Consider the following 16,906-nt stretch of genomic DNA (forward strand, 5'->3'; position numbering starts at 1 on the left):
TAGAAAGAACAAAAATTTAAGGATGAGACAGTTTGCTTGTCTTCCTCTTAAAATAATCTTAAGAACAAACAGCTACATATGGCTACTTATTGTCCAAAACTTACCAAAATCTTAATTGCTGTTATTTGGTAGTTATTTACAATTATCCAGAAGTATAATCTCAAATGATACCACAGCTACATTCTGCTACTCATCAAAGAATGAAATCAGTCCTGGTCAGTGAGCTAACTCAAGAGCTCAACTGGTAGATTACATCAGTCAGGATGTCACATAACTGATACTTTTTTAGGTAATAAAGAGCTAACTGTCCTTACCTAGATATCATAACATTGCTATATTTTTATCACAGCTTCTAAAAGCAGAAGTTAATATTTTGAAAACAAAAAAATGTCTCTAATATTCCCAAGGAAACAAAATCAGGAAAATGTAAAAATTGGGTAAAATACAGTTTTGCACACATCTAACTGGCAATCATTTTAAAGTCGATCAACACAAAGAAATAAAAGGTTGCAGGCACTGGTGGCCTCACCTCTTTCCCCTCTCAGCCCTCTCCTATCTCAGACAACCACCATGACAGAGACTGTTTTGAACTTTCCTGTCTGGTGGTTACACACTTGCATGTTACAGATGGAAATCACAAATAATGAAAGACACAATGAATCTTCTTGCAGGACTTCTTGTTGTCCATGTGCAAGAACTTCTGTAAAGTCTACTCCCAAAAGTGGATTTGCTGTGTCAAGGATATAACCAACCTCAATTTGACTGTATTATTAACAAATTACTTTCCTCAGGGATTGAGACAATTTCCACTCCCACCAGCCTTGTACGAAAGCGGCCATCTCCTCATATCTTTGCTAGTATTTGATATTGCTCACTGGGGTGTAATAAGAAATATATTTGGTTTTTGTCCAGGTTCTTGGCACAGAGCTCCTAAAACCCTTGGAATTTCCTGAATGATAAGAGTGTCTTTTGTTATTATAAAGAGCCCCTTTCAATCACATCTAAATTTATGCCAATATGGCAACTTAGGGTGGGGTTCCTAGATTGCCTCAGGATAGGGCTGGTCACAGAAGGAACAAGTGTCGAGAGGGTTGGAACCTTCAGTCCCAGCCACCAACCTGACTTCCCAGAAAAGGGTGGGGGTGGGGGAAGGTCTGGAGATTAAGCTCTATAAAAACTCTTGAACAAGGAGATTTGATGAGCTTCCAGGTTGGTGAACATATCAAGGTGCTGGGAGTAAAGCCAGATACCTGAGGGTTACTGTAAATATTCAATAAGACTACCTTGCAACTTTATTAGGAAAAGAAGTTAATCTTGTCAATTAGCTGTTTTCTTGGTTAACCTGAGGAGTAACTCAAGGGTTTATGAGCTTGTTTCACAGAATAAAGAGTACGCCTTCAAGGATCACCAGATAACCAGTCCCCAGAAGTCAGACTGCCCAGGGGCTGATCAGGAGTGAAAGAAACATGGATTACCCCTTTGTTTCTCTGAAACTCCTCTGCCAAGCCCCTTAGCTCTATAAAACCCCCTGTTCTCTTCTCTTGTTGAGGCAGATTTGAGAAAACCTATCCTCTTGCCTTCTCGTTTTTGCCAATTCAAATAAACCTTTCTCCATTTCAGTGATTGGCTTACTGCACATCTGGCACACGAACTTGAGATTAAGAGGTTACAGTATCAGGATGGCACTCTGGAGAGGGCATGGAAGCTCCATGTCACCTCCCCATACCTTGTCCTATGCATCTATTCCATTTGGCTATTCCTGAGCCCTCTATAACAAAGCAATAAACATAAGTAAAGTGTGCTCCTGAGTGCTGTGAGTAGTTCTAACAAATTATGGAACCTGAAGAGGGGCTCATGGGAACCCTTGATTTACAGTCAGTTGGTCAAAAGTGCCCTGGGACTAAATCTCCAATTATAAAAAATAAATCTATAACATTAGTAGTGACTCTGAGCCTATGATAATAAAAATATTTAAAGAATCCTATCCATACCATATAATTAGTTCATGACAATGGCTACCACCACTAAAAAAAAGTTGTTAATGGTTATTCTCGCCTCCTTTCAACATATAGTGCCCTCATACCTTTTTGTATCCTTATATTCCTTCAGGGATGCTCTTGATGTTGTTTGCATTTATGAGGCAGAGGGGCTGGAGAGCACAAAGACAGTATGACTGACCAGATACTAATTCCTCAAAGCTTTACACACAGGTAGGAGCCAGTCTCTCAAGACAGCCAACAAACCACACCTCCTGGTGTCAATGCTCTGTGTAGTCCCTGCCACACTTTATTTTGGCTGGCCCTGAGTAGCCAAAAGAATGCAGCAGAAGTGATGCTGTGCAACTTCCCAGGCTAAGTCGTAAGAAGCCTGATAACTTCCACCTTGATCTCTTAAAACACTTGCTCTGAGGGAAGCTAGCTGCCATGTAGGGAGTCCCAATTACCCAGGGACCAGTACGCTGTGAAGAAGCCCACGCTAGCCACGTGGAAAGTCATATGTAAAAAAAACAATGCCAGCGAGCCCTCAGCCCAGGTGTCAGACATGTGAGTGAAGGAGCCATCTGGGACATGCAGACACCATGTGGAGAAGAACTGAGGGCCCAGACTCAGGGCCCCAGCCAAGCTATGACAACAACTGAACTGTTCCAGCTGAAGCTCCAGACATCAGGGGGCAGAGATGAGCTGTGCCCCACCTGAATGCTTGATCCACGGAATCATGAGCACAATAAAATGGCTGTTCTTTCATGCTACTAAGTTTTGGGGTGGCTTGTTACAGAGCAATAGATAAGCAGAAAAATGTAAATATTATTGGTGACATTCATTAAAAAGATGAGTACAACTTTGACTGCAGTTTTAAAGTGACTATATAGTCTGATTCAGAGAGCCTCTGCTTGTTGCAGTGAGAAAGAGAGAATGCACCAGTTCAGATTTCCTTGGAAAGCTTTTAAAATAAATCTGACAAATCTAACTAATTCTAAAGCTCTTGAAAATACTGAAGGACCAATATATTATTAGTTTCAAACACACTAGTTTGAAACATTGGTCTCCCTGACTCAGCCTTCAGGTCATAGTACAAATGTCACTTGTTCCAGAAGTCTTTCCAACCCCAGGTCTTCTCGATCCCCTCCCATGGGCACCCACAGCAGCCTCCATACCAGCTCTCCCACAGGAGACTGCACTGCCTGTTTATCTGTGTGATTCCTACCAGACACGGGGCGAGGGCTTAACCATCATCTAAAACAGTATATGCCTATGGAGTCACTCAAAGTCTGACTCAATGCAAAGAAGGAAGGGGGAATAACGAAGGAAGGAAGGAAAGAAGGGAATGAGAAGAGGGGGTAGAAGAAAGGAAAGAGAGGTAAAGGAAAAAAAGGAAGGGAAGGAGGGAAGGAAAGAAAGACATAATGAAAAAGTAACTATGGTGGCAACACCCATAGTGAGAAACAGAAAAAGGGCTAGGGAAAGCTACAATGAGTCCAGGCAGACTGACCCAGGTTGGGGTCCCAACTCCACAACTTGGTAGCTATGTGACTTGAGACTCAGTGTCCTGAAAGTGGGGACAGCAATTAATAAGGATATATCCAATGACATAATTATTTGATTCTACTTTAAAACTTAAGGCAAGAAAGTAATAAACACTGAGAAAGAAATCTTTAGCTTACAAAAGTAATGACAGCTAATAGTCACTGAACATATAATCCTCACAACACTGTATGGCAGATGATTTTACAGATGGAGACTGAGACACAGAGGTTGCCCAGATAGAAGGGGGCAGAACCAGGATTAGAATCCAGGCAGTCTGCCGACTGAGTCTGTGCTCCTATCCACCAGGCTCTGCTGCTGCAGTCAGAGAGCAGTGAGTTCTCAGGGACGGTTCCGCCATCACAGCACAAACACCCGATCACCAAACAGGGAAACGGCCCAGCTGCCCAACCTGGGTGCTTCACTTCCATCTTTTCTTGGTATTCACGAACAAGAACGCTGGCAACGAACAATCCACCAGATGGTAAACATAAGAAGCTACTTTCTAATATATGCATGACTGGGACACTTAAAACTAAAAACCCTGGAAACTTTCTGCGCTATTTCCTCAACTGTGAATTGAATACTCTATAGGACCTACATCTCACTGGGTCATGATGACATTTAAGAGAGAACTGTTTTGAAGAGCTAAACACAGTGCTTAGCACAGAGTAAGCACTGGATAACTGTTAGTGATAACTGGGTAAATGCTGCTACAAATGACACAGCAGCCATTTCAAAGACCAGTACAGGTTATTCTACAACATAAAAAGTTCATAAAACATTAAATGATAGAAGAGGCCAGTTGTAAAATAGTAAATATAGTATGGCAACATAAATATATGCAAGCAGATTACAAGAGACAAACAATAAAGGTTGTTATTTCTGCATATTGGGTTTATGAGTATTTTTATTTCTTTTTATCTGTATTTTCTAAATTTCCTACAACAAACATGTAATCTTTTGCAATAAGAAAAAGAGTAAGTTATTAAGGATTTTGGTGTCCTAGGTCTGCTATTCGATAGCTACAAGCAAAAGGTTTATGAGTATTCACTTCTTCACCAGAAAAATGGTAGGAAATGAAGTAAGTGCTCTCCGAGACCCCTTCCAGATTGAAAATTCTATAATTTTGTGAAATAAACAATTAAAAGAAGTTTTGGAGGAAAAGAGACAACCTTTCCTCTTCCTTCTATCTCCCACGCAGCCCAGAAGGACACAGGAACCCAATAAACATCTACTGACTGGTTTTCTCACTGATCAGTGACCGACAATACAGTCAACTCAAGTACTGCATCCAGATAAGCTTAACCTCTGCTGCGTGTACTAGGAAGAAGTCTAAACGGAGCGCCAGGAGAACCAGTTCTAAACACAGCCCTGCCACTATCTTAAGCCTTCTGGCCTTAAAGAAGTTGCTTTAAAACCCCGGGCTTCCAGTGGTGCAAGCAGTTAAGTGCGTGCGCTCTGCTGCAGCGGCCCGGGGTTCACCAGTTCGGATCCTGGGCGCGCACCAACGCACCACTTGGCAAGCCATGCAGTGGCGGCATCCCATATGAAGTGGAGGAAGATGGGGATGGATGTTAGCCCACGGCCAGTCTTTCTCAGCAAAAAAGAGGAGGATTGGCAGATGTTAGTTCAGGGCCGATCTTCCTCACAAAAAAAAAACCCAGGCCTCAGTTTCTCTATCTATAAAACAGGGGAATTGTGCTCTCAGCTCCTGTTCTAAAATAGTCTAGAACAACAAGTGAAGAAAAAGCAGACGTACTATTGGCATCTTCTCACTTTACCACCAAAAAGCAAATATGTATTAACCCATATTGATTCAGTAGATGCTGCTGCACTGATATTATTTTAGATTAAAAAAAACTTCTGTAGGCATTTGAGAAATTTCTTTGGGAAAATGGATAAAGATTGATTTTAAAGATGATAAATTACAATGGAAAGCTATTAATTTCCAAAGGGGGTAAGTACAGGCCACAGGTCAACATCCTACTACAAATAAAGTTTTAAAAGAAAGTAAAAAATATCTTCCCTGTGGGAAAAGACTATTTACTGCTTAGGAATTCCCCCTTGGATAAGATTTCACTCAAGCAAATAAACAAAATAAAATCACTCTCTCTTTCTTAAGGAATGGCGATCACAGGGACACAGAGATCAATGTGTGGAAGAAATCCGTGGGAAGGGGAACCTGGCCAAAGAGAGAGGAAGAACACTGCTAAAGAAAGCGAGAAGTAGGAATGAACTTGAATTCAGTAGGGAGAACACATAATGCGGGAAATTTCTCAGATGAGATAAAGAATGAAATCCTTATCTTGTGCAGTAATAGACAGATGAATTCCAGGAAGCTATGAGATCAGTTTCAGGACAAGTCTTTGCTGAAACTAACAGGGAAATGCTAAAACCATAAGGCTTCAGTGACCTGAGTTTCCATGACAGAAAGCGGGGTACAAAGAGGTAGCAGGTCAGCACGATTCAATTCATCCAACTCAGAAAACAACAGCTGTGACATGCTAGGAGGAAGAAGAAATGAAAACAGAGAACACTCTCAGCTTCTAGGAACCGAACACAATCCAGGCTTTGGGATTCTAAATAAAGAGAAAAGTAGAATACGGGTTCTGCCCACGGTTATAAGGTATAGGGTACCACGCAGGCACCGTGCTTATCGAGAAAGAGGGCCCTACACACTAAGGGCAGCATCACAGTCACCGGCAGAGAGCACAAGTCTCAGGCTGCCTCATGAATCCCGGGGAAGAAAGCCTGGCTCTGCCTCTCCCAAACTACCCAATACCTTATGTCTGGAAGACAGAATCTAGAAACCTCAGCCTAAGAGATGCAAAGAATCAAAGAAAGCCCTCTATCCCATACACCAGTAGCCATCCTGGAGGAGTACATTGATTCATCCACATTTGGCTTCTTCCACATCCTAAAAGGAATACAATGTCTCACACCAAGACTTTAACAATTACTCAGGACAAACTCTTCTATCTCTGGAGAATTATTTTCTCCTTCACTAACAAAACTGCTAATGGTAATAATTCAAAAATTAAAAAATAAAATTTAAGGGCCAGCCCTGATGGCCTAGTGGTTAAGCATACTCCACTTCGGCAGGCCAGGTTTGGTTCCCGGGTACGGACCTACACCACTCGTCTGTCAGTGGTCACGCTGTGGCAGCAACTCACATTCAAAAAGAGGGAGATGGACAGCAGATGTTAGCTCAGGGGGAATCTTCCTCAGCAAAAAAATAAATTCAATAAAATAAAATTTAAAAGCAGTATTAAAATCGGGGCCGGCCCCGTGGCGTAGCGGAAGTGTGCATGCTCCACTGCTGATGGCCCGGGTTCGGATCCCGGGAGCGCACTGACGCACTGCTTGTCAGGCCACGCTGCGGTGGCGTCCCACATAAAGTAGAGGAAAGGGCACGGATATTAGCTCATGGCCGGTCTTCCTCAGCAAAAAAAAAAAGAGGAGGATTGGCATGGATGTTAGCTCAGGGCTGATTTTTCTCCCACCCCCCCAAAAAAAAAGCAGCACTAAAATCAAATTTAAAATAAAAAGAATAACTGACAGCATCCTGGAAAGGATTAATCAATAGTTACATGTTATATAAAGATTACAAACCAAAAGCGCCAGGCCCTCTCATGTATCTCTTTGTAAGTACAAGACTTACCTTTCAAATTTGATCGACTGGCAGGCCTCCCTCCATTATTTCTCTGGTGTTTGGTCGACATGCGTTTCATCTGTCGAGGCGTGCTGGGGGGAGAGGTGCTGTAAAGGTTCTCTGTACTTGTTTCATCCGAAAAGTCCTCTGGATCAGATTCAGAATTCTTGCAAGCTGAATCTCCCGATGTGCACTCTTGCCTGTGAAAGACGATTAAACTACTTATAATTTCTGTTAAGAACTCTTTGTAAAACTTTTCTGTGGATCTTTCTCCTCTACTCGCACTTGTGGAAACTCACAAGGAGAACTTCTCTCTCACTAAAGGGAATGAGGACTGTGCCTGCCACTCCTCTGCCCACGAACAACAAGGAGTAGTACCACATGGTAGAACTGATGTGCAGTTTGTTGTTTATAGAATTATTTCGAAAATAAATGAAGTTTAAAACTAAAAACTTATGGATTAAGGGAAAAAAGAGCAAAGGACTAGATACAAACCAGACAGAACTAAGTATGGACTTGTGTGCTAGACACCGATCAGCTTAACTGATGAGTGGGCAAATACAGCCCTGTCCCGACTTCAGAGCCTGGCTCCTCTCTTTCCAAAGCACACACACAGGACAGAAAGCACAGAAGAACACTTTACTATGACCCGAGCAGCAAAATGGAGAGCACTGATAACATACAGTAGGTCCATTTTTCTATGTTCTCTGATAAACACTACAGTGCAGATTTCAGGTGGGGGGGTGGGGGAGAAGGATGCTGTGGAAGAAGAAAAAGGAATTAGTTTCTCTTCGCTTTCAAAATGCAGTTCCTCATTAACTTGTTCTCTGGAAAGACCTCCTGCCAATTCTCTATCCCGATCCAACTTCTCAAACAATATCATTATTGTGATAAAGTTTTATTTTTCGGAAGCTAACAAAATAAAATTTAATGATACAAACTAAGAACAAATACAATTCTAAAACAGTAAACTAGAAGGAATCAATCATGACATTCCTTTCAAATATGTACCATCGCAGTCTACTCTATTCTGAATAGGGTAAAATATATTATAAAATATATTTTATCAACATAACTCCAAACTATATCCAAGATACAACTGGTTTCCTTCCTGGCAATTTATATCGTGATATAAAATCAAAGCTACTTCAAAATCATGAGGGAAAAAGAATGATATTATTGAATTGGACTGACAAAACTTCAGAAAATAAATTATCTTTCAAAAATAAAAATGCTGGAGAACTATACAAATTTACAGTGCTGTAATCTGTAAAGAATGCCTTTGACAGGACAAAAACTATTTTTTAACCAGACAAAAGCACTCCAGATACTGTGAGCATACATGCTCCCAGACATATGAGCTCACACAGTAAGACACACAAGTGAAATACCCTAAATGTTAACTAAAACAAATTAAACCATGAGCAAATTTAACAATGTTTTAAATGTACCTATTCCCCTATAGAATAAATACTATAGAACAAATAAACTACATTTATTATTTAAATCTCACAAAGGCATACAACAAATAATATAACTTATAGATTAGCTTGATATTCCCTATATCCATTTCTTCTATACTCACTGCAAAATAGTTGATTTGGCTGATGAAAAGACACGGTTATAAATGACAAGGTTGCTAACCTCATTTCCATATGTTTTTGTGGTTACTAGCACAGGCTTTGGAATGATTAACAGCATAGGCTTTGTGGTGTGAGGAGCTTAGGTTCAAATCCTGGCTGTGATGGTTACTAGCTGTGTGGGCCTTGGCCAAATTATTTAGAATCTCCATAGTGCATTTACAAAATAAGGATAATAAATGCTCAGACCCCATACCTATAAGGATTAAACGCAATAATGCATGCTTAACAAACGAGAAATAATACAGTGAGGTTCATTAAATGATTGATACTGCTCATATTATAGGCCTCAGAAGTCACTGTACTCATGCACCACCCACTGAGTGAACCTGAGTTCTTTACGCATCTGGAGCATCTGTTAACAATACGAAAGAAGTATGCCTGTGAGTTCCGCATGGTATAGGATCAGAAATCATTTTAAAATTTTTAATATCTTCTAAATTCTTTCAAATTCAATATTATAACTCTTTTTTTTTTAATTTCCCCATTAAGATAAAGTAAATGGTAAGGAAGGACTTTGTATTTTATTACTTTTGTATCTCCAATAGTTTCCAATAGAGCCACTCAGTGTTTTTCCACAATAATATATTTCATATACTAGAATGGTAATCACCAGAAAACTACAGCACAAACATTTAGTCAGTTAAATACACTGAGGCCAGACAGCAGGGAATACCAGGATAAACAGAAAAATGGAGTCAGATACAAAAGAGCAAACAAGACCTCGTTCAGAACACGCCCTCTGGAGTGAGGAGGACTGTGAACTTGGCGGCAGAGGACCTAAAGCCGAGTCCCAGCCTTACTGGATGGGTGACTGCATACGTGACTTATTCTTCCTAAGACTATGAGAAAGAAGACTAATTATGAATTTGTAAGGTCAACATTCTAAAATATTTCAGGAAATTCAGTTGTGAAGATTCAAAAGAAAATCAAAACAAAATAACGGAGATAAAGGGCTATGCAGAAAATACTAAAATACCAAACAGGCGTATAAAACGGTATGTTTTACTAGTATCCAGCAGTAGTGTGTGGATGAGTGTGCTGTATGGATGAGTGAATTAGGGAAATGCAAAGTAAAAGTGGAAGAGGATTTTTTGAAGAGGGATTGAAAATGTCCAAACTTCAGGTAGCCAAGTCTCCAATGGCAAGCTCCTTAGCCTGAGGACAGTCATGATCTCAGGATAGGAGTTTATCTTTTTACATAAGCACCTTTCTCTGCCGTACGAGGAAACAAGTCCTATGCTTTAGCAGACAAAAGGAGGCTAAGAAAGCACATATAATAAAAATGTTAACTTTTATCAAGAATTTCATTTGGGGAAAGAGAAAAAGATATTTGTGTTGTACTGTCCTCCAACTGCGGATGAGTGATTTCTCTACAAATGAAAAAACTCATTTGGCTGCACTCTCCAAATAAAAGTAGAAGAATAAATCCCTGTAATAATTCTACAGAAGCCGGAGATCTCGTGTTTTCAAACCTGTATCTCCTGCAGAACAGAAAGTCATCTAGCTTAGTCTTTACTCGTTAATTATTCTGACAGCAAACATAAGGAATCTCACGGAAGGGAAGATGAATACTGTCATAAACAATATATCAAAACAAGATAGAACATAATACAGTTAATTCCCCCTTATTCATTATGCATCACGGAAAATGAGGTAGGAAAAATGCCATGTGGTGCTGCCAACCACTATATTTATAATTCATAATTAACATAAATTTTAGGACAGGCATTACACAAAGGTGAAGCTAGGCATTTAATACTTTCTTAGGATTTACTTAACTCAGTCAAGATGGCATTCACACTTGTTGGAAATGTTTTTGGTTTACACTGCATCCAAATAACTTAGTAACTTAATTACATGTCAGAACAAAGTCCAACATTATTTAAAGGAATTAAAAAAGAAAAGTCTAGCACCCAATAAATAAAATTCACAATGTCTGCCATCTTATCAAAAACTGTCAAAGAAACATGAAATATGACCTAAAACCAGGAGAAAAATCAAAAAGAAACAGACCAGAAATGACTCAAGTAGAACTTCTAGAGATGAAAAATATACCTGAAATGAAAAATACTCTGGATGGGATTAAAAGCAGATTAGACAGAGTAGGAGAAAAGATCAGTGAACTTGAAGATCATAGCAACAGAAGCTATCCAAAATTAATCAGAGAGAAAAAAGGTTGTGGGAAAAAAAAGAAAAAGAAAAAGAACAGAGTAATCTGCGGGACAATAGCCAGCAGTGTAACACAGGTGTTTCTAGAGTTCACAACAAGAAAAGGGACGCAGAGAAAAAAATCCTTTAAGAAATAAGGGCTGAAAATTTTCCAAATTTGAAAAAAACCCTAAGGTCACAGATCCAGGAAGCTCAGCAAACTTCAAGCAGAAGAACTCTTAAGAAAACTACCAGTTTTTGATTATGAACACCATAATCACATTCCTAAAAACCAGTGATAAAGAGAAAAATCTTAAAAGCAGCCAGAGGAAAAAACCTTAGTTTGGGATCTAAGAAGCAAGACATAAAGGGAGGTAAGAGGGGAAATCAAGCAAAAGTTTATTCTTTCTTTTCTAAAAAAAAAAAAATTTATACACAAAATCTATGAAAATAAATACTAGTGGTAAATTCAAAAGAACTTGCATAATTTCAATTAACTAACCAAAAGCATCCAAAACCTCATTTTGTATTAGCTCATGTGAGATGAGCTAATGTGGTCAGTTGACTGGTTCACAATGTTTCCATGGATACCAATTATTTTGGATGAGGAAAGTAATACAAGGTCTTTATCAGTTGCCCTGAAATATTTGCCTTACTTGTGTTTAAAAACATACAAATGTGAAATGTCTTGCTTGTACTAAACTTCTGACAGTCACATAAAACAATGTTGCACTCTTTTAACACAAAACTGCTAAAGTACTATTCACTTGACATAGAATCCGGTCTAAGAAAAGTGTGTCTTGAACTCAACCCAAAGCGGTTTGGTGTAGTTTTTAAATGAAAAATGTGTAGAAGACAAAACAAAAATTCAAGTAACTTGGGGTTAAATAGTTCTGCTCTGACATAGTAGGTAAACCACATGGTGCCTGAAATAGCTCATCTATAAAATGATGAAGCTGGATTAGATGAGTTTGAAAACATCTGTGGTTTTGCAAAAGCCCTAAAAAAAAAAAATTAACTTCATTAAAAGCTCCTTAGCAAAGTCCTTAGAAATAAAATATTTTATTCACTTCTGAAGTACAGTTCTCACCTGTGTGTGGTTCTCTCCACCACACCCACCTCCCCGTTAACCTCTTCTCTATTAAGTAATAATTAAAGGGAGACTTCTGCTATTGAGGGAAAGGGAGGGAAGGAGAGGGAGGCAGAGGGAGTGGATTTCCTGAGTTTCTTTTTTTAAGAACTTGTATAGTTTGCTTGGCCTGCAGTATAAATCAAAGAGAGCTCAGCTAAGTTTGAGGTTGCAAGATTGGTCCGTATTGTATGGGTCAATTAATTAACAGGTTAGTTGATCTTTATCATCAGCCTATAATTAAACATTTATCAGCTAACCTCCAGGTGAGCTGTTGTCAAACCTCAAGCTTATCCAACATTCACTATTTAACGTTTGCATTGATTCACAGTGCAGGGTCTTTACAAACCTAGTGAGTCTTGATTATTTTTCAGGATAGACACTCAATTTTTTTGCTTTTTAACTAAAATTCATTTTTAAAAAATATCTCTTACAGAAATGAACAAGAAACTATCCCCCCAACTAGACTTGAAGCCCCATGAGGGCAGGGACCTCATCTGCCTTCTTTACCAGCGTTTCTCCACTGTCTAGAACAGTGCTTGGTGTGGATTATGGCCCAATAACTATCTGCTGAATAAATGAATTTACGAGGTAAATAATTTTACCTTTGATACTTTAGACTTAATCATTATCTAAATTATATTAAAATACAATCACATTTGGGGCCTGCCTGGGGGCGCAAGAGGTTGGGTGCACGCACCGGGGTTTGCTGGTTCGGATCCCGGGCACGCACCAACGCACCGCTTGGCAAGCCATGCTGTGGCAGCGTCCCATATAAAGTGGAGGAAGACGGGCGTGGATGTTAGCCCAGGGCCAGTCTTCTTCAGCAAAAAAAGAAGAGGATTGGCAGAAGTTAGCTCAGGGCTGATCTTTCTCACACACACAAAAAAAATACAATCACATTTAATTATTTGAAGAGCATAATTTTTTAAAAGCTACAAGAATTAAAGATTGTTGATTTCTGACAATAAAGTGATACTGTAACCCTAGGTGCCAAGATGGCTATCTACTGACCAAACAACAGCAATGGAGTAGGTGTGAGGAATAACGACTGGAATCAGATTAACGTGGGCTGAAATCCCTATGTCCCCATGGTTATTAGTAAGAATGCAAGTTATAATCAAATTATTGTAAGTCTGCTTGCAAACACTTTCATTTATTGGAAGTCTTCTTATCAAATGTCACTGGGACTTGTGGTTAGCCAGTTAATTTTAAATATATATATTAAAAACATTAAAAATAAAACATGCAAATAAAAAAATCGAAACATCTGTGGTGGCTATTTTTGGTGGCCCTCCATGAACCTGCTCTTCCAGTATTCACATCCTTGCGTAATTACCTCCTCTCGAATTTGGGATGACCCAATGACCTGCTTTAACCACTGGAATGTAGCAAAAGTGACATTGGGGCAGTTCTGGGCCTGAGCCTTAAGAAGACCACCTTTGTACTCCAGGGGAAGCTAGCCGCCATGTAAGAAGTCCAACTACTCTGAGACTGCCATGGTCTCAGAAGCCCAGGTAGAGAGGCTGCATGAAGCAGAGCCTAGTTAGGCCCAAGTCCTGCTGAGCTCCTAGCTGACAGTCAGCCCCAACTTGCTAGCCTGTGAGTAAGGCTATTTCAGACCTTCCAGCTGTCCCTGAGCCCAAGCCAACACGATGAGAAGTAGAACCACTCAATACCATAACAGATAATAAATGGTTTTTATTTTAAGCCATTAAGCTTTGGTATGGTTTGTTAAATTATAAGAGATAACTGACACACATACAAAACTTAAACACTCTATTTTCACTTTAAGCCCATGAATGAGTTTAAATCCATCACTACTTTGATGAGGGCCACAGCCCTGCCTTTTAGTGTGGGTCCCTGAGAGAAGTCACAAGTCAACTTCACATACACCACAACCGAAGTGTAGCATCTGCAACCCGCACTCTCTATTTCTTTAAAATAGAACAAGAATTTTAAGACTTTTGTGGAGCAATTTTTCTGGATTTTCATGATTTTTCTTTCTAAACTTTAACAGTCCTCTATTATACCTAATTTGATGGCAATTTTCTTTTTGTGACCTATCTTGAGATTTTCCAAAGCATTCCTTTTTTTGTGTGTGTGAGGAAGATCAGCTCTGAGCTAACATCCATTGCCAATCCTCCTCCTTTTTTTTTCCCCCCAAAGCCCCAGTAGACAGCCATATGTCAGAGTTGCACATCCTTCCAGTTGCTGTATGTGGGACGCAGCCTCAGCACGGCCAGAGAAGCGGTGCATCGGTGTGCGCCCGGGATCCGAACCCGGGCCGCCAGTAGAGGAGTGCACGAACTTAACCGCTAAGCCACAGGGCTGGCCCCCGGAAGCATTCCTAATTAGTTTACATAGAAACTACAATTCCCTTTTGCATTCACATTTCATATATTTGTATAATAGTTTACTAAACTATGCAATTAACAATAAAATGTACCGGCCGCCCTGTGGCATAGCAGTTAAGTGCGTGCACTCTGTTGCTGGCAGCCCGGGTTCAGATCCCAGGCGCTCACCGATGCACCGCTTGTCAGGCCACGCTGTGGCGGCGTCCCACATAAAGCAGAGGAAGATGGGCATGGATGTTAGCTCAGGGCCAGCCTTCCTCAGCAAAAAGAGGAGGATTGGCATGGATGTTAGCTCAGGGCTGATCTTCCTCACAAAAAAATAAAATAAAAGGAAAAAATAAAATAAAATGTACAATAAACTTAAACATATTTAGGAACAAACCAGGAACTCTTGATAAGCATATAGTTCAATTGGTGGGAAGAGAAAATCACAGGCATTCTAGAGAATAGCCTATGAGCCGTAAGCATTCATTCATGATGCTGTGAGCATCAGTGGGAGTGTTTCATAGGAGAAATGGATAGGGTCAGGCCTTGGAAAGGGACAGCTGGAGTGGATAAGGCCTGCTGACTTAGATCTTCTAGGAAAAGTCTTTTATTTCACTCATAGATTTTTACAAAGTATACTTTATCAGTCCTGAACTAAGCAGAACAAAAAAGAACACATAAAGAAAGAAAACAAATACATATAAAGAAAAATTACCCCATATGGATAAACTTTGCTCATCATTAGAAATAAAAATTATAAGCTGTTCAAAAAATATTTTCAGATGAAGGCTTTCAGAAAATAAACTCATAAAATCATATAAACAAATACAACAAAATGCTTTAAAGACTAAATATTATTATCTTTCACTCTGGTTAACCAGAAGACTATCCAAAAAGAGCTAGAGCAAAAAAAAAAGAGACGTTTTAGGCATTTAAATACATAGGAGTCATGTTACAGATGAAAGACAAATGTCATTATTTCTGTTATTTCTGCAATTTTGCTGCAAACAGTTGAGTACTTAACAACAAGGGGACAAAGACGACATTTTTCAGGTGTGCTTTCTTATTTTTACCATGTCCAAAAAATGTGTGAGTATATCTATACCTATATCTTTATCCAAAGCTTTGCAAATCAATACTACATCCTATGTGTACAGATTGGCAAGGACATAATCAAAACGGAATGAGGGGCCGGCCTGGTGGCGCAAGCAAAGTGTGCGTGCTCCACTGTGGCGGCCCGGGGTTCACGGGTTCAGATCCCGGGCGTGCACCGACGCACCGCTTGTCAAGCCATGCTGTGGCAGCATGCCATATAAAGTACAGGAAGATGGGCATGGGTGTTAGCCCAGGGCCAGTCTTCCTCAGCAAAAAGAGAAGGATTGGCAGATGTTAGCTCAGGGTCAATCTTCCTCACAAAAAAAAAAAAAAAAGAACGAATGAAAACCCTTCTCAGACACACTTGGTTGTAGAGGGGAAGTGACGCAGGGAGCACAGGTGGGGGGATGTCCTTTCAACACAAGAAGTGAAAATAAGCACCATTTCAGTCTCACTGTGGACGCATTTTACAATGAAAATGCCAACAAAAAAAATATTTAAAGAAAAGCAACATAAAATAAAAGTGATGATTCATTCAAAGGTTGTTTTAGACTTAACTAAAGAGAACTATGGGGCTAAGGCACGGACATTTGGAAGATGAAAAACTATCAAAAGCTGGGAGAAAAAGCAAAGGGTCTTTTAACTTGGATTTTAAAAATAGTTAACTGTAAATACGCCCTATGACACAACTACACATTCAAAAGATGAACTCCAACTGTTGCAGAGATAAATCTAGGAAATACAAGCATGTTCTGTATTTCTCCCAGGGTTTTCAGTGAAGGAAAATGGAAAGAAAAGTGGGAAAAGCAATTAGGACAATTTGGACATTAACTCTCTCATCTCTGCTTTGACATGAGCACAGAAAGAGCTCATTTATCTGGGAACCAAATCTTAGTTTCCAATACTACACTCCAATAAAAGAACCAGGACTCCTTGGAAAAATGGCTGATTGCAGGACGGGGGCAAGGAGGATGTAATATGAGCCCGAAGTATCTTGGAGAGCCAGCAAGTGAGGAAGCGCTCAAAAAAACAAAAATCAAACCAATGGGAGCACAATAAAAGTCCCCGGAGCCAACTGAAAGAACTCCCACTGGACAAAGCTGGAACCATCTGAGCAACGAAATAAATGACAGAGTCCTGGATTATAACCATAAATCCATTGAGTCCAAACTGATATAAACAATTACTAAATAAATAAATGAGAGAAGAGACAAATCTCCTGCACAGAAAAAATCCAAATAATTTATGTAGACACTACTCTCTCGAGGAGGTGGAGTTTAACTCCCCACCACTTAAGTGTGGGCTGCACTTTTACTGAAAGGTAGAGAAAAAATGTAACTTCATGGTGCAGAAACCTAGAAACACTGTCTCAG

At 39.8% G+C, this 16,906-nt stretch overlaps 1 protein-coding gene across 8 annotated transcripts in view; it reads right to left on the minus strand.

Moving 5' to 3' along the window:
- MAP3K4 (mitogen-activated protein kinase kinase kinase 4) overlaps nucleotides 1-16,906 on the minus strand; it is a 151,826-nt gene that overhangs the window by 68,213 nt on the left and 66,707 nt on the right. For all 8 annotated transcript variants that reach the window (XM_058534035.1, XM_058534036.1, XM_058534037.1 and 5 more), the window contains exon 2: nucleotides 7,186-7,376. In XM_058534035.1, the coding sequence (XP_058390018.1) occupies nucleotides 7,186-7,376 (191 nt within the window). The remainder of the gene's footprint in view (nucleotides 1-7,185; nucleotides 7,377-16,906) is intronic.

The sequence above is a fragment of the Diceros bicornis genome, chromosome 39, assembly GCF_020826845.1.
Source record: "Diceros bicornis minor isolate mBicDic1 chromosome 39, mDicBic1.mat.cur, whole genome shotgun sequence".
Classification (NCBI taxonomy): Eukaryota; Metazoa; Chordata; class Mammalia; order Perissodactyla; family Rhinocerotidae; genus Diceros; species Diceros bicornis.